This window comes from Polypterus senegalus, chromosome 1, assembly GCF_016835505.1.
Source record: "Polypterus senegalus isolate Bchr_013 chromosome 1, ASM1683550v1, whole genome shotgun sequence".
NCBI lineage: Eukaryota > Metazoa > Chordata > Cladistia > Polypteriformes > Polypteridae > Polypterus > Polypterus senegalus.
The window spans coordinates 17792999-17814865 of record NC_053154.1 but is presented as its reverse complement, the minus strand read 5'-3'; the positions used below and the strand labels follow the sequence as shown (position 1 = coordinate 17814865).

General features: G+C 41.8%; 1 protein-coding gene across 2 annotated transcripts in view; it reads right to left on the bottom strand.

The window, feature by feature from the left end:
* LOC120523249 (lamin tail domain-containing protein 1-like) overlaps positions 1 to 21867 on the bottom strand; it is a 167509-nt gene that overhangs the window by 68629 nt on the left and 77013 nt on the right. For both annotated transcript variants that reach the window (XM_039744372.1, XM_039744383.1), the window contains exon 2: positions 6034 to 6133. In XM_039744372.1, the coding sequence (XP_039600306.1) occupies positions 6034 to 6133 (100 nt within the window). The remainder of the gene's footprint in view (positions 1 to 6033; positions 6134 to 21867) is intronic.

The window sequence follows — 21867 nt, the reverse complement described above, 5'->3', positions numbered from 1 at the left end:
CTACACATCATTACATTAATCTCCTTGTAAGGTATCCATTTTTTCTCTTCTTGGCCTTTCTGTTCAAGGTATACATCTATAATTAACTTTATAGCACACTAAGTAAGAATTTGCATTTGTTTACGAAAGCTGGGAGTGCAGAACACACATGAAAAGGTCCATCAGGTTTATGTGGAACAGCCTGACCCTGTTAGGAGTTCTCGCTGCAGGAGTGAAAACATCAAAAGGCCAATGGAATTAATATACAAGTACAACATGGAAAAACTATTTCTTCTTTTTCCACAGTCCTCTGCTATGCAATAATAGGCAAAAGGAGGAACCTTTCGACACAGAAATATTACCATTTGACCTGTTAAAGTCCAGTGAAATGATCCAAGTGAAGAAGATTAATAAAAGCCATTGGAATGTCTTTATCTGTTCATTTTCTTTCTTTTTTTATTTTGGCTAAGGCATTTTTTAATACACTTCATGATCTGTGGCAACAGATACCACTACCTTATAAACCAGTTCCCTTTCACACATGCTTATTCGTTAAATATTCAGTTTACGTGTTCATTTTCTGAGCCCTCATCTATTACAGGGCCTGCTACATTGGAAATGCACGCAAGAAAACACCGACAAAATAAGAAGAGAGTCTGCCATAACTAAGCTCATGCACTCCCTGTTAAAACTCAATTAGCACCAGGCTTCCGATCAGGCACAGCAAATACGAGGAGGGACCCAGGAATGAAATCAACGTCACAGGAGCAGGGTGTAGTTCTCGAATATGCCACTAGGGGTCGTATGCTGTTTAATCAGTGCGCCGAGTGGCAGAAACCAACATGGCAGATTTTCAAGAGACAATGATGGCTTCGCTTTTCGACATTATAAAATGTGTGCTCCTCACAGACAGCGACATGAGGTGTCCTCAAGGATGGACTCCTAACTCCTTAATAGCGGTGTGTGGTGGACTCCCAGAGGGGCTTAAAGCGGAGAAGGACACACAAACTGTAATGACCTTTACTTCACTATTAACACATAGACTTATCTTACTCAACTGGAAAAATCCTAACCTACCTCTGTTAAGTCAGTCGGTAACTAATGTTTTATATTATTTGAAATTGGAAAAAATCTAATTCTCACTTAGAGGATCTGTGCAGAACTTTTTGAAAACCTGGCAGGATTTGATTAATAACATTTTAGAATACGCATTTAAATTGGGGGAAAAGACTCATTTCTCACTTTACTACTCTAAATAGTTTTACTCTGACTGTTGGCCTTTCTCTCTTTCTCATGGGTGGGGATTGATTTGAATTTAGTTTTCTTAAGTTTCACTTGATTGTATGGAATGTTTTTAATAAATCCATATATAAGATCAAAAAAAGGAAGCATCTGGAAAAAAAACAGCTGGAGAGGTTTCCCACACAGAATTGGATTTTGCACCATGATAGGAGGAGAAGAAGAAGAAGAAAAAGAAGATGATGAAGAGGAAGAAGAAAAAGAAAAAGAAGACGAAGAAGATGAAGAAGAAAAAGAAAAAGAAGAACATGAAGAAGAAAAGGCACTATGACAGCACACCTTTACAAACCGTGTTGTCAGTCAAAGAGTATCTGACCCAAAACAATTTGGTTATTGCGTCTCACCTACTATACCCATTAGATTTTGCTCCCAGTAACTACATTTTTGTTCCTGGAATTAAAATTGAGACTGAAGTGAAGAAGATTGGCTACCATGGGATACATCTAGGAAAAAAAATTAAAGAAGCTTTAGACATGGTAAGGAAAGACGAGTCCAGAAAATGTTAACAGGAATGGGAGAAGCTCTCAAGACTCTCAGGCATCTCAAGGAGAGGAGTTTGAAGATTTGCAACAATTTTTTTTTAACAATTTTTAGGGTCGCTGCTCATACATTAAAACTTGTATCAGAGATCAGGCTTTGTCTTAGCTCCAGCCATCTAAATCTGAAGACCAGCATTTATACTTTCGGAATTAAAGAAGACTCAGTTTAATCCGAGGGATATGGAGTTGCTGTGTTCAGAATGAGTATTGAAGTCATTGAACGGTAACAGGTGCACACGTCTAACCCAATAAAATGCATAATATTTGAGTTACGTGATTGGTGGAAAACTAACACTTGAGTAATTCTGGAGCATCCAGTTTCAATAAATAAAAGAAACTTGTGGCCTCTGTGGGACTCACAGCTCCTACTGCCAGTTTGTCTGAAGCTTTGCCTTCACCACCACCTATCCATCCATCTACCCATTTTCTACACTGGTTAAATATTGTAATGGAATTCATCAATAATGTGTGAGTTTGGTATCTCTATGGTCCAGAGCCTCCATCCTGGAGCTCCAAATAAATGAAGCTAACTTACTTTACAGTACTTGCCATTATTTGAGTCAGATATGGTTCCCACAACCCTTCTTAACAATCTTAAACGAAGTGTAAAAGGGCAGAGCTCTGGAGGTCTACAGCTGGACTCTGTTGGTGCCCATTGGAGTCAACTCCACCTACTTGGACTGCCCATTGGAGTCAACTTCACCTACTTGGACTGCCCATTGGAGTCAACTCCACCTATCAACTTCACCTACTTGGACTGCCCATTGGAGTCAACTCCACCTATCAACTTCACCTACTTGGACTGCCCATTGGAGTCAACTCCACCTACTTAGACTGCCCATTGGAGTCAACTCCACTCCACCTACGCAGCAGAGATATATACTTGAAATGTGCAGACATCTGTGTGCCTGTGAAAAGAACCATTGATCATAGGTGACATCAGAAATTTACTAAAGACACCCAGCAAGGTCTTTTGGGATGACGATATGGTAATGTTCATAAAAACGCAGGTATGAACTCAGTGGCTAAACATTAGTAGAGATTAGAGAATCTAATTGTCCAATATGCTGCGAAAGCATTGTGAAATTCTTGCGCTACACTTGCAGGGATGTATAAATAAATACATTAAATAAAAAAGAGTAGCAGAATATAAATAAATAAATACAGTAATTATGAATAAAAAAGTAACATACAGTACAATTACACATAAACCAGCAGGTGGGTACAGTATACAGTGCAGGGCAGGTAAGACCTGGGGCCTCATGTATAAACGGTGCGTATGCACAGAAATGTTGCGTAAGAACGTTTCCAAGTTCAAATCGCGATGTATAAAACCAACACTTGGCGTAAAGCCACGCACTTTTCCACGGTACCTCATGCCTTGTCGTACGCAAGTTCTCCGCTCGGTTTTGCAAACTGGCGGCACCCAGCATCAAAGCAATGGTACTGTTCTTGTGTGATTACTCATTATTTTCATGACGCGGCTTTATAAATACACAGAAACTAACCGCATATTGTTTATTAGTGTAATATCTGATTGTAATTAACTCGTAACAATATAATGGTTCAGGGAACAGCCATAGTATTCCAAATACCATAACTGCTTTAGCGTTGTTACTCTCACTTCTATTTCTTCTTCTTCTTCTTCTTTCAGCTCCTCCCGTTAGGAGTTGCCACAGCGGATCATCTTTTTCCATATTTCTCTCACTGCACGACTCGGAGTATTTATATCACTGTATCTGAGTGTGAATCACAGCAGCAGCTGATCGGAAAGAGAATTATCGGTATACAGCTTTAAGGACACGCTGTCTCAGCCACTGCAAAACGTTTTAAAGCCTTTCCTGTACAGACCTCGCAGTTCAGAAACAGTTTAATCCCAAGAACTTTAAATGCACTCAATCAAGTGCTCCTTGTAGAACGGTTTGGACTTATAAGTACAATCACCTCACTGTAAACTTGTACTACAGTTATAATATCTCACAACCTGAGCCACTTTATAAAGCGCGTATTTACATATGATGACAATATCATTTTTAAGGTGAAATGCAGCAAAATATATTTGTTTAATTATACACATAAAACTTTAACTTCGTTTAAATAATCTATATTCTTCACTGGGAGTGTCGTGAAGGATAGAATAATTAAACATGTACTACGAAGATATTTCAATGTTCTTTAAACGTTTTGAAGAATCGGCGCTAAGCTTACAGATGGCTTAACGTCTATTACAGAGCTGATTGTGTGGCGATCGGTTACTTGGGGAAAGAAAAGCAAGGACTGCAGTGACGGCTACGCCAATATATATTGAATATAACACAGAAAGAGAAAATAACAAGACAGCTAAAACGCAGCGACAAATTTCGACAATAAATTATTTCATCGAAGTGAAACTCATGTTTAATAACGTGTTTTAACTCCTATCATCATGAAAATGATATCACGTATACATCTCAGTATTTTAGTTATTCAGAGAGCTGTAATATCACGAATGTCATGGACTCTGTGTCCAGTTGGAGGAAGAGAGCCGGTTTAAGAAGCAAGTAGTGATTCACACACACAGAGCACATAGAAGATCACATACAAAACAAAGCATTTAACGTGCTACTTTAATTACGATGTGATTTGAGAAACTGGTTAATTAAATGATTTTAAGATGAAGTTTATAATGTTCTACTAAATGACAAAATAAACTACGTGATTAAAGTGGAAATGTCGAGATTGAAGTTGACATTTCGTGCTTTTTCCCCACCGTGTGCCTTTTTTCTCTGTACCCTAATAAGCTTTCATATGACACTCAGACAGTGGGCTTACAACTCTTCTTTTCACGGCGACTTTGATATGTGACTTCTTTTTTATTTCCGGCACTGTGCGATTTTGTGAATGTGAGCTTTCAACTTTCTCCAACACGCTATGTCACTCGATCAACTTCCTTTTGTTGATTATACCACGGTTTATTTGAACAAATAGTATGTTTTTCCTTTGCCTCCACTTGGTATTCGCTGAAATTCTTATATTTTCCCCGTGCTTTTCCCATTGTCTTTTCACAGAAGGCTGCGCTTAAGGGCGATTTATATTGATTTGCATATTCAAATAGGCGTAATTCTGGGAGGATTTGGGGCATTACATAATGCGCGTGCATGAGCGTTAGTTTTCACGCTGATCGGGATTTATGTAACGGAAGAACGTGGAAGTTGGAGTACGCACAGATTCCTGCATCTGGATTTTTCTGTGCGTAAGCACATTTCGGCTTTTGTGCTTACGCCATATTATAGTGCGAGTTCTACGCACGGCGTTATACATGAGGCCCCAGGTTACTGGGAATTAAGTGACATTATGGCCTGGGGGAGGAAGCTGTCCAAGAAGCAAGTGGAGTGAGTGGTGGGTCTATGGTAGAACTTTCCAGATGGCAGATATTAAAACAGAGGGTGAGCTAGGGAGTGGCTGTCATTAGTTTCCTTTTCAGAATATACTTACAGATGCCACATGGCACAATGGCATCTGCAAAAGCTTAAGGATGATCTTAAGGATGGGCTTAATGAAGATCCTTGATGTAACCCAACCATAACTGCTAATCCATCTGTTATCCCTTCACTCCATCTCCCTCGTGTAGGCACCCTAATACATTTCCTAACTTATCCTCACATACTTCTCCAGATCTCCCTTCTCTGTCATGTACCTCCACATTTCTTGTACTATGAACACATGATGATAAACTTCACTTGACTTGACTCTAAACAAATCCAAATCATATTATGTGATATCATCTACTGTTAAATTCTACTCCGTACTTCTAAGATTGTTATTTTTATATTGTATTGAGGATTACTTGTGCTCTGTTCTGTGAATTGTATTGTATTGTATTGACCCCCCCTTCTTTTTGACACCCACTGCACTCCCAACCTACATGATAAGGGGTCTTTCTTTGAACCGCCTTTTCCAAGGTTTCTTCCATTTTTCCCTACAAGGGGTTTTTTTTTTGGAGTTTTTCCTTGTCTTCTTAGAGAGTCAAGGCTGAGGGGCCGTCAAGAGGCAGGGCCTGTTAAAGCCCATTGCTCCACTTGTGTGACTTTGGGCTGTACAAAAAATAAATTGTATTGTATTGTACTTGACTTGACAAGAACAGGCACTAACCCCAATGAACCAAAACCATTCTAAATGAATTTTAAAATCATGAGTTAATGGTAAGATTGGTCTCCTAATATACAGTGGACGTTACCTTTTGGCAATGCCATCTAGCAGCACGTGGTTCTGTAGAGTTGACAGAGGAAGGACTTTGTCCAAATCTTCCATCTTCTGATGTGTGAATTTTGTGGACCCTAAAAAATAGAAAAAAGACATTACTTGTTTTTGGGGTTGGCACAGTTTATTCAGTTTCAACATCCCTAATGGCTAATTTACTTAATCACAAAATCCATCCATCCATCCATTTTCTAACCCGCTGAATCCGAATACAGGGTCACGGGGGTCTGCTGGAGCCAATCCCAGCCAACACAGGGCACAAGGCAGGAACCAATCCTGGGCAGGGTGCCAACCCATCACAGGACACACACAAACACACCAAGGCCAATTTAGAATTGCCAATCCACCTAACCTGCATGTCTTTGGATTGTGGGAGGAAACCCACGCAGACACGGGGAGAACATGCAAACTCCACGCAGGGAGGACCCGGGAAGCGAACCCGGGTCTCCTAACTGCGAGGCAGCAGTGCTACCACTGCACCACCATGCCACCCTAATCACATAATACTCGTCACTTATAGGAATTGGCAGCCTTGTCAATCATCTGCTAATACAACTCTGTGTTGGAACGACACCCTTCATTTAAAAGGACGCATTAGAAAGTTATTTGTTAATGCCATCTTCATGGTCTTTATGACTATGGCCTCATGGGAAACTGTCTAATCATGTCAAATATTTCACTTTTCTGGTTGGGACTAGTAGAGGGTTATGTAGCTGGGGAAAAGTTTACCAAGGGCTTAAGTGCATGCCAATAGGAATAAACTGGGGGTGGTAGGCACTGTTGGTATACGTGGTGACCCTGCAATAGAAACTGAAGGCATCAGGGCAAGAGAACAGTCTGAAATGGACGGAAGGATGCTAAGCAGCATACATGAACCCTCGTAGACAGAGAAGTCTCTAATTGGTAGAGAGGGGAATATGTTGACCTTATCAGGGCAATGGCCACTGTGCTGTCAAGCCGTTAGTTGTAGTACATTGCCCAAAGTGGCCTCCTTACTGTTATATTTGCCACAGAGAAATGATCCAATAGTGCTGAATTTATTTTAATGAGTAAAATGTTATTCCGTATAACAGAAACATATAAACACCAAACACATCAACATAAATACAGTAGAAAAGGTCTGTCTTGTGTCCACTGCTGTACTAATGCAGATTTAGGACATGTCCTTTGTGGGATACATGATGAGACAGTCACCAACGCACACTTCAACGTTGCAATCGTGACTGTACAAGCGTGTTTCTTTACACACTTTTCTTATGTTTTTTCTGTTGTTTGCACACTAGAGAGCAGAATGGCAGTGCCTGACCTGCCCCTTGTGTTATTGTAGGCTTACTGACTTCCATATTTCTCATGACACAAACACTGGCAGTTGACACATTGTGGACACTGCTTTGGGGGTTCATGTCTTGCTAGCCTTGCACTCCATAGCAATTATTTTGCCTTTTCATCACACATCTACTGAAGCTTCACATTACTGAATTCATATCATGGCGGATTGGTCATACAGTGCCGCATCCTACATCAGTTTCACTTTCCATGTCAGTGTCTGATTTCTAATTCACGTTGTCATCTTTATTGCTCAATTTGAGCAGTGGTTCAGTTTCAGTTTGTTCTAAAACTACTTTTACGTCTTTTCGTGTGCCACGGTATTTTTAATTGGAGGCCCCCGCCCTACTCATGAATATTAATGAGCTACCTTAGAGTGAAAAAATGCATAAAAATATTCTTGATTTCTGTGGCTTTATGTTATTTTATCCACTAGGATAATGTCTTGAGCATCGTTTGGGCTTAAAAATGTAAAGTGGCTCATTAAAACGTCACGCCAAGTCTGACTCGAGGATAACCGGAATTGCTTAGAATTCCAAGCTTGAATAATGCTTGGGGATAACACCATTAAAGCCCATGATGTCAAATTACGTGTCTTTTTGTTGCGGGGCATGTCAGATTTGCTAATCGCAGATCTCAACACTGCACCATGACAAATTACATAACTAAAAATTGCATTCTGTGTCACATTCACCAACTGTACCGCCCCCTTTTGCTGACAGCCAATAGCATGCTGCTTGACGGAGCCAGCTCTGTCCAAAGGGTTAACAGCTGTGGTGTGTTTAGTCGCGGCTCTTTTTCTTTCTTTTTTTTTTTTAGACTTTTTTGTATACGAAGAATAGGGAGAGTATTGTAATTGGCCAAAAATTTGATGTTGAGATTTTAATGAGGGGGCGGCACGGTGGCACAGTGGTAGCACTGCTGCCTCGCAGTTAGGAGACCCGGGTTCGCTTCCCGGGTCCTCCCTGCGTGGAGTTTGCATGTTCTCCCGTGTCTGCGTGGGTTTCCTCCGGCGCTCGGTTTCCTCCCACAATCCAAAGACATGCAGGTTAGGTGGATTGGCGATTCTAAATTGGCCCTAGTGTGTGCTTGGTGTGTGTTTGTGTGTGTCCTGCAGTGGGTTGGCACCCTGCCCAGGATTGGTTCCTGCCTTGTGCCCTGTGTTTGCTGGGATTGGCTCCAGCAGACCCCCGTGACCCTATTCGGATTCAGCGGTTAGACGATGGATGGATTTTAATGAATCTCAATGTTTTAGACCTCCCTGAGTCTGAAAATAGCATTTTTGGAATTATGTGTGTGTGTGTGTAAACACGATAACTTGAGGACGCTTTCACTTTGGTCAACCAAATTTTGCATAGAAGTATTAGGTACAAAACGTAGATTTCTATCAACTGGAAGTGGTACTTTACCTTTTTATTCATGCAGTTTCAGAGTCCGATTTATGCACCTTTACTTTTATAATAATTGTTCAGTATATTATTAATTTGATTTGATTTGTTGTTGATGGTTCTGTAATGTACATAATATACAAATATAATCATTGTCTTGCGGTTTACTCTTCAAATATCCATCCCCATATCTGAGTATATGAGAAAGTTTAAGGGTGACCACTTCCAGTTTTTCCATCAGACATCAGAGAGACAAGCTTCTCTTCTATTTGTGAGCTTCAAAACACGCATGTTCCCTATTCCTCGGCGCTACATTTTAGGCATTGTACCGCTGGCTGAATGCTCATTGGTTCTCAACTCTCGCACAAACCTGCCTGATTTTTCCCTACCCAGTCACAGCCTAGTTGATCTCATTTGCTGGGTATGTCACATTAGACAATCAGCTTCATCAGAGCGGACCACCAACTGCCTCCAATTGGCAGCGATTTTGTAAATAAAGGCTACAACTGAACATTGCTGGGAGAGTCGCCTAATGTGACATGGCCTTAGGTTGCTTATGTACGAGAGCAGGCAGTTAACAGTTTGCTTGAGAAGGTCAGTCCTTTAAAGGTTATAGAGAGCTCAATGGTGATGGCACACCAAGTGCTGTCTGAAGAAATTCTAGCCTTGTCTCCCTGTGTCCAATGAGGACTGCCCAACCATGTACAGAAACCATCTTTCTGTTTCTTTTTCCGTTTTCTTTGTGGTGGCGGCCTGCACCACCACCCCCTACTCAAAGCAACATGATGCTCTAACATTGATGGACTAAAAGCCAGAAGTCTACATGACCATCATTATCAAGTCCTTCCATGAAAACCCTAAATACAAAGAGGACTGTTTGACTTATGTTAGGTAGATTGCCCAGAGGGGACTGGGTGGTCTCATGGTCTGGACTCCCTACAGATTTTATTTTTTTCTCCAGTCGTCTAGAGTTTTTTTTTTTTGTTATTTCTGTCCACCCCTGGCCATCAGACCTTACTCTTATTCTATGTTAATTAATGTTGACTTATTTTATTTTCTGTGTCTTATATTCTTCTATTCTTCATTATGTAAAGCACTTTGAGCTACATTTTTTTGTATGAAAATGTGCTATATAAATAAATGTTGTTGTTGTTGTTACAGTGGAACTTTGGGTCACGACCGTAATTCATTCCAAAACTCTGGTCGCAACCCAATTTGGTCGTGACCCAAAGTAATTTCCCCAATAGGATTGTATGTAAATACAATTAATCTGTTCCGGGCTGTACGAGCTGTATGTAAATATATTTTTTTAAGCACAAATATAGTTAATTACACCAAAGACTGCACAGTGTAAAAGTAAACTAATGTAAAAACATGGAATAACACTGAGAACACCTTGAACAGAGAATTCTCGAATCAGTCTCTTTAAAAACAAGCCCGGTGCCTTCTTTACCTGCCTTCTCGGCCTTACGCAGCCAGCCCTCTCTCTCGTTCTCTCTCTCTCTCTCACTCTCTCTCTCTCTCTCTCTCTCTCTCTCGCTCGCTCGCTCACATTCTCTCTCGTTCTCTCTCTCTCTCTCGCTCGCTCGCTCCTCACATTCTCTCTCGTTCTCTCTCTCTCTCGCTTCGCTCACATTCTCTCTCTCTTCTCTCTCTTCTCTCATCTCTCTCGCCGCTCTCTCACATTCTCTCTCTTTCTCTCTCTCGCTCCCTCGCTCACATTCTCTCTCTTTCTCTCTCTCTCTCGCTCTCTCTCTTCTCTCTCTCTCTCTCACATTCTTCTCTCTCTTCTCTCTCTCTCTCTCGCTCGCTCACATTCTCTCTCGTTCTCTCTCTCTCTCGCTCGCTCACATTCTCTCTCGTTCTCTCTCTCTCTCTCTCGCTCGCTCTCGCTCACACTCTCTCTCTCGCTCGCTCACATTCTCTCTCGTTCTCTCTCTCTCTCGCTCGCTCGCTCGCTCTCCCTGTGCATTCCTTGTGCAGCAAGTGAGAGAGAGAGAGAGACTGAGCACGTGCGGAAATCATCGGCACGTACGAACCAGTAGGGAAACTGGCTTGTTCGTCACCTGAGTGTGTGGTCGTGAACAGATGCAAAAGTTTGGCAAACTTTTTGGACGTAACCCGATTTGATGTTCGAGAACCGAGGTTTCACTGTATTTGGCCTCAGAGCAGAGAACGTTTGCATCTAGACTCATAAGGAGAAGGTGCAGTGACCGGAGGGAGAGTCAGTGTTCCATGTTACATGGTAGTTATTGTTATGACTTACCGACACCCCAAGCATGAAAGTCCCAAAGATAACCGAAATGTCCACAGGAGGGGGAAGTACCATCAAAAACATGGCTGGTCGCATTAAGGGCAACGTAAAATCTTTTAAAATAAAAAACATATTATTAAGAAAAAGCTCTGTTTAGCATTGAAGCTCTGAAGAGCACAAAAAACACCACAAGGAATGTCTGAAAAGGCAAAGGCAATCCAAGGCAAACATGTCCCGAACACAAATCCAAGATACGAAGCCAAAAACACAGAAGTGAAAAAAAAATCCAGAAATTCACAAAATAATGAAAAAGGCAAAATACACGGGGGAACACACCACCACTGCAAGTGCATTCAATGAACCGCAAGGGACTGTGATTTGTCTGCACCTTTATAGGGCTGAGGGCAGTCCCTTGAAGGTAATGGGCAAGTGGCCCTACTTTTTGGGGGACCACCCATAAAACACATGACACATAACACAACTAAACTAAGTAATCAACAATGTTAACATAACAATTTAAAAACTTGGCAGAAAAAGAGATGGGAAGGAACCCCAGCTGAAACGTAAGAATTGTGCAAGTGGGGAGTCCAAAAATGGGATACCTAGACCCACTGAGGGAAATGATAGTTTTGTTTCTTATTTGTTTATTCTCTTAATACTTTAATGATACCCTTCTTCTTTATTCATCCCAAGTGTGTTGTTATTTAAATAGGTGTTTTATATTTATCCTGAGACATTTTAGCTTTTTTTGAGAAGATAAATCTAGAAGCACTCTACATTTAATGAAACTAACACCCCAGTCTGCTGGGATTGGACCACCCTGTCAGCTGTCATTTTGTCATGCAATACTCCTAACCTTTAAGATGAAGACCACCAGGAAAGCTGTAGTACTTCCTTAGACTACTGCTGTGTCCAGAGAAAAACTCATTTAACACCTTTTGGCTTCAAACGTTCTTCCTTTATTTTTTTACTTTTGTTTCTTTATTCCACAAACCCCCAGTTCACCAGAGCCCTTATTCCCATCCCACCACCTTGTCTTGTATGAAATCAACTATGTACCACACTCTTAAAGAAACATAGGATTCAGTTCTGGACATAACAACTATACTCTTGAAGATGGCTTTAGAAAACAATGTGTTATGATTCTGGGATGACAAAATAACAAAGCCAGGTGAGACCTTCGAAAAACACAATGAAAAACAGGCCAGAAACCTGACTGGAAAGCCCCAATATAGGCCTCACCCAGGTAAGCCTTATTCTAGGCAAATGGGAGGCTGCAGGCCAGACTAGGCCTCAAAATGGAGCTTTTAAACTAAAAATTAAATTAAAAAATTAATAAAACGCTCCAGGTGTATCCTCCAGGGGGAGCACTGTAACTACTGGGGGTGGAGACAAGTCCATATACACCTTTATAGAATTGAAGATTTATTCACAAAAAACTTGAAAGACAACAAAATGGCCAAAAGAGCGAAACAACCCATGGGAAAATGCTACTTCTCAAAGGTTGATCTTTGATGACTCATGAAACTTATAAGAGATTCTCATTTATGTTTTATTTAAGAATCAGCTTTGTCACAGATATTTCTCCTAAAATTCCTTAGGAAAAACAAAAAGGAGACATGAGATACAACTGAGGTAAAAGGAGTCAAAATTGAGAATTAGGTTAGAAAAGCAATGCTATATTTTGTGAGATATCTTTCTAATGTTGTTGTAATCTCTTTCAAGTCCTATTATTGGACTGATGCCTTCATCCATGATGATTTACAACATCTGAGATATGATTGGTTACGTTTCTTTTGAATTTCCAATTCACAAGCAAGTGAATCGACTTGATCTTAGGTGAATGGTGTCAGCAGTGGGATTTGAACACATAAGCTCAGGGCTTGACATCTAAAGGCTTACCCACTGTGTCATACTGCCTGCCTTGTCTTCTACTGTAGAATGTCTGGGATCTTATTGGACCCCAGCAAAATAAATAAGAGCAGCTAATAGTATTATTCAGAAGCAAGGACTACAGTTGTGTAATCATAGTAAAGTGTTTGCATTACCACAAACAACTGCCTGTGCATTTCAGCAGACATTACTGAGCACACAATGCGAACAACTTTCAAATTGCACAATAAAGTGTCAAGACGTCCCTTGTGAGACTTTGCCGAGATCTCGGCTGAAACTCAAGATTGTGAGACTTACTGTGTTATTTGTTTCTCAGGAGAAACATCTGAGAAGCACGAGACATTAAAAAATGCCTCCATTTAAATTCTTACTGATCTTATCATTGTCCAGAAGAAACCAAAAATACAGTGGTGTGAAAAACTATTTGCCCCCTTCCTGATTTCTTATTCTTTTGCATGTTTGTCACACAAAATGTTTCTGATCATCAAACACATTTCACCATTAGTCAAATATAACACAAGTAAACACAAAATGCAGTTTTTAAATGATGGTTTTTATTATTTAGGGAGAAAAAATCCAAACCTACATGGCCCTGTGTGAAAAGTAATTGCCCCCTGAACCTAATAACTGGTTGGGCCACCCTTAGCAGCAATAACTGCAATCAAGCGTTTGCGATAACTTGCAATGAGTCTTTACAGCGCTCTGGAGGAATTTTGGCTCACTCATCTTTGCAGAATTGTTGTAATTCAGCTTTATTTGAGGGTTTTCTAGCATGAACCGCCTTTTTAAGGTCATGCCATAGCATCTCAATTGGATTCAGGTCAGGACTTTGACTGGGCCACTCCAAAGTCTTGTTTTTGTTTTTCTTCAGCCATTCAGAGGTGGATTTGCTGGTGTGTTTTGGGTCATTGTCCTGTTGCAGCACCCAAGATCGCTTCAGCTTGAGTTGACGAACAGATGGCGGACATTCTCCTTCAGGATTTTTGGTAGACAGTAGAATTCATGGTTCCATCTATCACAGCAAGCCTTCCAGGTCCTGAAGCAGCAAAACAACCCCAGACCATCACACTACCACCACCATATTTTACTGTTGGTATGATGTTCTTTTTCTGAAATGCTGTGTTCCTTTTACGCCAGATGTAACGGGACATTTGCCTTCCAAAAAGTTCAACTTTTGTCTCTCAGTCCACAAGGTATTTTCCCAAAAGTCTTGGCAATCATTGAGATGTTTCTTAGCAAAATTGAGATGAGCCCTAATGTTCTTTTTGCTTAACAGTGGTTTGCGTCTTGGAAATCTGCCATGCAGGCCGTTTTTGCCCAGTCTCTTTCTTATGGTGGAGTCGTGAACACTGACCTTAATTGAGGCAAGTGAGGCCTGCAGTTCTTTAGACGTTGTCCTGGGATCTTTGTGACCTCTCGGATGAGTCGTCTCTGCGCTCTTGGGGTAATTTTGTTCGGCCGGCCACTCCTGGGAAGGTTCACCACTGTTCCATGTTTTTGCCATTCGTGGATAATGGCTCTCACTGTGGTTCGCTGGAGTCCCAAAGCTTTAGAAATGGCTTTATAACCTTTACCAGACTGATAGATCTCAATGACTTCTGGTCTCATTTGTTCCTGAATTTCTTTGGATCTTGGCATGATGTCTAGCTTTTGAGGTGCTTTTGGTCTACTTCTCTGTGTCAGGCAGCTCCTATTGAAGTGATTTCTTGATTGAAACAGGTGTGGCAGTAATCAGGCCTTGGGGTGGCTACGGAAATTGAACTCGGTGTGATACACCACAGTTAGGTGATTTTTAACAAGGGGCAATTACTTTTCACACAGGGCCATGTAGGTTTGGATTTTTTCTCCCTAAATAATAAAACCATCATTTAAAAACTGCATTTTGTGTTTACTTGTGTTATATTTGACTAATGGTTAAATGTGTTTGATGATCAGAAACATTTTGTGTGACAAACATGCAAAAGAATAAGAAATCAGGAAGGGGCAAATAGTTTTTCACACCACTGTATGTTAAGGAGTTCTCTCTTTTGAATTTGCATTCTTCTGGGAAGACAATCGAAAAGCAAACTAGATCCAACAAAAAATACTAAATCCACAGCCTAAGACATAAACAAAAAGAACAATAAAATCCAATAGCAACACTTTGAGATACACCACACTCCACCAAAGAGCATTCAATGAACGGCGAGAGACTGCATTACCCAGCAGCCTTTATAGTGCTTGGGAACAGCCCCTCAATTGTGATCGACGGGTGGCCCCGCCTCTTGGGGAACCAGCCACAAAATACAGGGAATATTGAAACAAACTTGGTTTAAATATAACCAAAATCAAAAATACATTAAACATAATCGACTAAATGAACAACAGGTCAGGTTGGGGAGCATGCACTGGGACAGCACGTTGCTGGGATCCACGTCAGGATCCTGGTTGGTAACACCCGGGGCAGACATGTGGTTCAATCCCACCCACCGGAAAAGACCTTCTATTTGCCGCTGCCAGGTGTTACATGGGCGTCCCATTAGCCTGGTCCAGCCACTCGGGTCCTGAACAATGAGGGTCCTGTGAGCCGGATCACCCTCTTGGAATCGCTCCACATGGCCATAGTGTCGTAACTGATGCTCCCTCACAATGCAGGTATTGTGCTTCATTCGGGACTCCATGAACAACCAGCAGTAGCCAAGGATTCTCCGAAGAAACACAGTACAGAAAAATGAATGAAAAGGGCAAAAAAAAACCATAAACCACGGAAAGAACTCCAGTCAAAACACAACCTACTGAATTTTGGGTTTGGAGGACTTGAGGGACTTTCAAAACTCAACTTGATGTCATTACAACAGAATTAAGTGGATAGGACCGGTGATGTTTGTTGGGCTGAAAGGCCTGTTCTCGTCCAGATTGTTGTAATGTTCTAAAGCAGGGGTCTCCAACCTTCTTTCCCCTGAGAGCTACTTTTACTAAATGTAAATGACCGAGAGCTACTCATGCTTTTAAACATTTATTCTCATAGCTTATTTCACCCCAAACAAATTGAATAAGCTTATTTTCCCTGAACATTTGCAAAATGTTAGTGTCCACAACTCACGGTGGCGCAGTGGGTAGCGCTGCTTGCCCCCAAGTTAGGACACCCAGGTTCGCTTCCCAGGTCCTCCCTGTGTGGTGTTTGCATGTTCTCCCCGTGTCTGCGTGGGTTTCCTCCCACAGTCCAAAGACATGCAGGTTAGGTGCGCTGCTGATTCTAAATTGTCCCGTATGCACGTGCTGCGGTGGCTGGCGTCCCGCCTGGGGTTTGTTTCCTGCCTTGCGCCCTGTGTTGGCTGGGATTGGCTCCAGCAGACCCCTGTGACCCTGTAGTTAGGATATAGCGGGATGGATGGACATCATAAGAAATATTGAGTTCACCTGCAAGTGCATTTTGTACGTCTGTATTCGTTTTCTGGTGTATTTCACACTATTGAATTAAAACAGGAATGCTGTCAACACAAAACAATGCAATTCCAAATCCACAGATTCATTTGTCATTTTGTCACATGTCACTGTGTCACTTTATTCACAGGTCCAGTTACATGTGTGATGTGTTGTTTAGTTAGTCAGATGACTCAACAAGAGAGGCAGGTGTCTGGTGGAGTGGAGCCACTGAGGTTCACTCTGATGGAGTCCTTTAAATGTTCGTCTGTCAGTCTTGTTCTGCACGTTGACTTCATGACATTCACGTCAGACTCGCAGAGGTATGGAGACCCAAACTAAGCAGACATTTTCAGAGCTGCTTGGTGAAGATTCTTATAGTTATCTGACTCTACAGAAAGCTGAGGATTATCTTGAGACTTTAACTGCACATTATTGTGAAGGTTTACTAATATTTAATATATAAAATCCAATGTCTCTTTGTCTGTTCGCTTAAAACGAGAGAACGACTTAACGGATTTAGATTTTTTTTTCTATGATTTGCTTGAACATTCCGGTTGATTTTGCGACTTCTCTCATTTCGCTGTGTATCACAGTGCGCTTTCAGTAACGATTTATAATGTCAATTCAAGAAACACGCAGCAGGCCGAGGGGGGCGGGGCTTCTCAGTCACTCGCCAGCTTCGGGGCGTGGCCCTTAACTCCGCTTAGCTAGCGAACGAGAGAACAATTGAATTGAACTTTGTTTGATATTTAAAATAAAGTGTTACTTAGGTCTCAATGAGTTTGAGTCCGGATATTCTCTTAAGTGTAAGCCACATTGAAAAGATAGATTGCAATTCAGATTGTGGATCGCGATTTTGTGTTAAAAATGATTTTTTGGAAAGATCGCCCACCCCTAATTTGACTAATCAAGATTTCAAATTTATGTAGGATTCATTAACCCTTTGGTGAGCTGCTTGGAAAGGGATTGTGAGGTACTGGTATCTCGCGAGCGACGTGTTGGAGACCCCTGCTCTAAAATGTGAAAACTATCAATGAATATATATCTACAGTACAAGGAGGTCACTGCTTCCCTGTCACGTGATGTCTTTAGAAGACCCTGGGAACCACCGTTCCTTGGCCTGAGAGACGCAGCTACAGATGGTTTCCTCTGGTTTCACTACTATAGGATAAGCCACTCTGGGTTTTTTTTTTCATTTTTTATTGATTTTAATTACAAACGGATAACACTCCACACGGTCAAGTCAAAATTTTAAACAATCAAAACTGCCAGCCAAGAGAAAGAGAGAGGAGCCAGCAACTGTAGCTAGACAGAAGGGTCTTGTTCTAAAGCTTGTTCTAAAATGTAATTGATTCGATATTTTAAAAAAAGAAGTTTTGAACAGATCCTCTAAGTGAGTATTTCATTGTTTCCAATTTCAAGTCGTACAGAACATCGGTTACCCACTGACACTTAAGAGTGGTGGGGTTGGGATTCTTCCAGTTGAGCACGTGTTGGTAGTGAAGTAAAGGCAGCGGTTCTCAAACTGTGGGGCGCGCTGAAGCTGTACAAGGGGGGGCTTCGAATAAATGAACAAGACATCAAAATTTATTTTTTACATTTTTATTTCAAATTTAAATTTGCAAGCATATAATCACAACGAATGCATTATATCTATAAATTAAAATAAAACATTTCTAAGGCCTGCGGTGGGTTGGCACCGTGCCCAGGATTGGTTCCTGCCTTGTGCCCTGTGTTGGCTGGGATTGGCTCCAGCAGACCCCCGTGACCCTGTATTCGGATTCAGCGGGTTAGAAAATGGATGGATGGACATTTATAAGGCATAGATTTAATGACTAGCTGACGAGCGGCGCCACTGCTGCTGCTTTTATAGTCGCGTATTTTCAATCCAGAAAGTTCGAGACGTATCGGTATCTGTCGCGAACATTCGGGTAACAGTAGATCAGGTGATAATTAGGCGCGACTGCACCACATTGGCAGCGTAGCCAATATTGCCAAATTGAGTTAAATAATTTACTGCATATTGGGTTATTTTAATGGTACAGCTAACAGCGGTATAATATTTGTCGGACGAAAATACGTTCGTCTCGCGCAGATCGACTTCATCGGTGTCCTCGTTTACGAGATTTTTAAAAATTAAAACGTATTTAATCGTTTCTTTACATAAAAAAATAATTAAATAAGAATAAATAATTTATTCTTTGTTTTTGGGATTAGAATTATTACCAAAAACCACACTAGGTAGTTTAACAGTTATTAAAGCACTTTAAAAAAAAATAAATTGCAAATATTTCATCGAAGTTAGCCGAACACATGCAAATCTTATGAAAGTAAAAATGAGAGGATACCGCAACACCGCACGAGTAGCATACCTTTGTTAGTTGTGTCAGGGGTTATTCTCATCTATCTTATATTATGCGGGGGGGCGCAGAATTATTCCAGGTAGAAAAGGGGGACGCGAAATATAGAAGTTTAAGAACCGCTACATTACAGTTTGTCCTTCCCAACTATTCTACTGTTCTGTTTTTGTCGAAGTTCTTCCTTTAACCAAAAAGCTTCACACTTACCAGGTAGTTGCTAAGAACATCGGTTTCACCCGTTAACTGTACTGTCTGTAGTCAAGCCCAGTGTGGACGACATTTCAACATGCAGGTACATTAACTGCACTTTAACTATACGATTGTTATGGGGGAATTCAGCTCACAGTGTGACTCACAAATATTCACTTTACTAGAAAATAAGATCCAAGTCTGCACTTTAGATTCCAACATTTAACAGTAAATTCTTTTGTGTCGTGCCTGAGGCGTCAGAGCGTAAACCGCAAACAATCCAGGGCTCAGGCGCTAGAAGGGAGTGCTGATAAAGCTAAGGCCCTGAATATGTCTCTCTATTATAAAAAAAAATCTTGGGAGGAAGACTAGGGAGGGACGAGATGTGATCTTCTGAGATCTTCTTCAAGGCAGTGAGACAACATTTAAAACAAGTTCACGGACATCTAACCTAGCAGTTTTTGGAATGCTTTTGGCAGACACGCTTCAGGTGCTCCCAGCTCTTAAAACAATGACATGGAACAAGCAGAACACGTAGTTCGCCAACAGCAGCAAGCCAGCAGATGATCCGACTGCCATTCCTTAGTGTGTGTTCAGCCAAACCTCTCGCAACCCACAATGTAAGAGGCAGAGATGCAAAGTTGCAAAATGACAGCTGCTGTACAGGCTTTGAAATGATCGACACGCAGCACGACAAACAGAATACGCAGCTCGCCAGCAGCGGCAAGTCAGCAGATGATCCAACCGCTTCTCCTTAGCGTGCATTCAGCCAATTCACAACGCGAGCAAAGTTATACGTCCTGCGAGAAAGAGATTTAACTGCACCCGGGGCCGTAAATAAAGGACAAAAGTTTTAAAGTAAAAGTGAAAATAATGCATATGTAACAATTCCCATGAAAATAACAATCTCTTTAAATTGAATATCCGGTAAACCAAACTCGGGGTGGGCGAGGCGAACAAAAAAAGCAGAGGGCAGAGCCCCCTAGTTTTTTTAAAGACTTTCCCTTCTTCCACCACCACCTTCTTCCAACAGCAAGTCCCTCCAACACCATCCCTGCAGCATCAACAAGTCCTACCTCTTGTAGTGAGTGCACCTCTGACCATCAGTGTGGACTGTCAATAACTGAAGACCAAGTGAGGAGACAACTGAGGAAGCTACAGACAGGGAAAGCTGGAGACGGCGTCAATCCAGCAGTCTACAGCATTATAGGCCCCCCAGGCAAAGCAGTGCATTGGGGTCCCTACCTACACAACCACTCAGCAAGTCACAACATACATAGATTAGCATGGGGTCCCTGGGCAACTGCCCAGCGTGCCCATGCATTAAGAGGGCCCTGGTGCTGACCAACTTTGAGGTGTCCTCTGTCACCTGTTCAGTTTGTCCCTAAGGCTCCAGAAAGTGCCGCTGCTGTGGAGAAAGAACGTCCTGCATTGTTCCTGTTCCAAAGATGGCAGATGTCTCTTCAGCTAATGAGTACAGACCAGTGGCTCTGATGTCTCACATCATGAAGGCTTTTGAGAGGCTGGTCGTGGACTGTATGAGCCCTCTTACGGTAGACCATCCGGACCCACTGCAGCTGGCTTATCGGACAAAGAATGGAATGAAGGATGCAGTTACCAGTCTGCTCCACCAGGATGGAGAAAGCTGGCAGCACTGTGATGATAATGTTGTTTGATTTCTCCAGTGTCTTCAGTACCATCCAGCCATCTCTGTTAAGGGGTCATCTCAGAAACATGCAAGTGGATGAGCCTGTGGTGTCCTGATGATGGACTACAAGTCAGGCCAACTACAGTTTATGAGGCTCACGGACTGTGTGAGCAACACTGGAGTGCACCACAAGGAACAGGCCTGTCTGCTTTCCTCTTCACTCTGCACACCTCTGACTACAAATATAACAGCAGGTATCAGATGTTAACAGTCCTCAAGTTCTTATGGCCTATGCTGATCAACTCTGTGGTGTCCTCTGTCACCTGTTCAGTTTGTCTCTAAGGCTTCAGAAATTGCCGCTGCTGTGGAGAACATCCGGCATTGTTCCTGTTCCAAAAATGGCAGACATCTCTTCACCTAAAGACTACAGACCAGTTGCACTGACATCTTACATCATGAAGGCCTTTGGGAGGCTGGTCCTGGTCTGTATGAACCCTCTTATGGTTGACCATCCTGACCCACTGCAGTTGGCCTATTGGACAAAAAATGGAGTGGAGGAGGCAATTATCAGTCTGCTCCACCAGGATGGAGAAAGCTGGCAGCACTGTGATGATAATGTTGTTTGATTTCTCCAGTGTCTTCAGTACCATCCAGCCATCTCTGTTAGGGGTCATCTCAGGAACATGCAGGTGGATGAGCCTGTGGTGTCCTGGATAATGAAGTATTAGTTGGACAGACCGCAGTTTGTGAGACTCAAGGACTGTGAGAGTGACACTGGAGCACCACAAGGTCTGCTTTCCTCTTCACCCTGCACACTATAGGACTGACTGACATCATCCATTCCTTTTTTTCAGTGAATTCTGGGTATTTTGAGCCATGTCCAGTTTTTTGACTTCTTCTGGACGGTGTATTTGGACATTGTTTGCTCCTGGATTGTCCTAAATCTGTATTGCCTTTTGTGCTCCTTAGAGCTTATTTTGTTTAATATAGTGTTCTGTTAAAAATAAATCTTTTTTTTTTATTAAGATTCTTCATTGCTCTCTTTTATATCTAGCTGGGGTTTGATGGTATTTCACCCTCTGGGGGGCATTTTAGGGAGTTTTTGGGACTATTGTGCTTAGGAGATCTTTATCTCCAGGGTGTCCACCTCCAATCCCAGAGGACCGCAGTGGCTCCAGGTTTTCCCTCCTGCCACGTTCTTATTCTGTGACCAGTTGACGCTTTTACTCGATTTCCTTTCTCCTCATTGCAGTCGTGTAAGTTGATGCTTTTTTCCCTTCAATGGCAGCCAAACAAAAACGAGATGTGGCCCAGCTAAGTCAGGGACTCAAAGTCCAACCATTTCCTT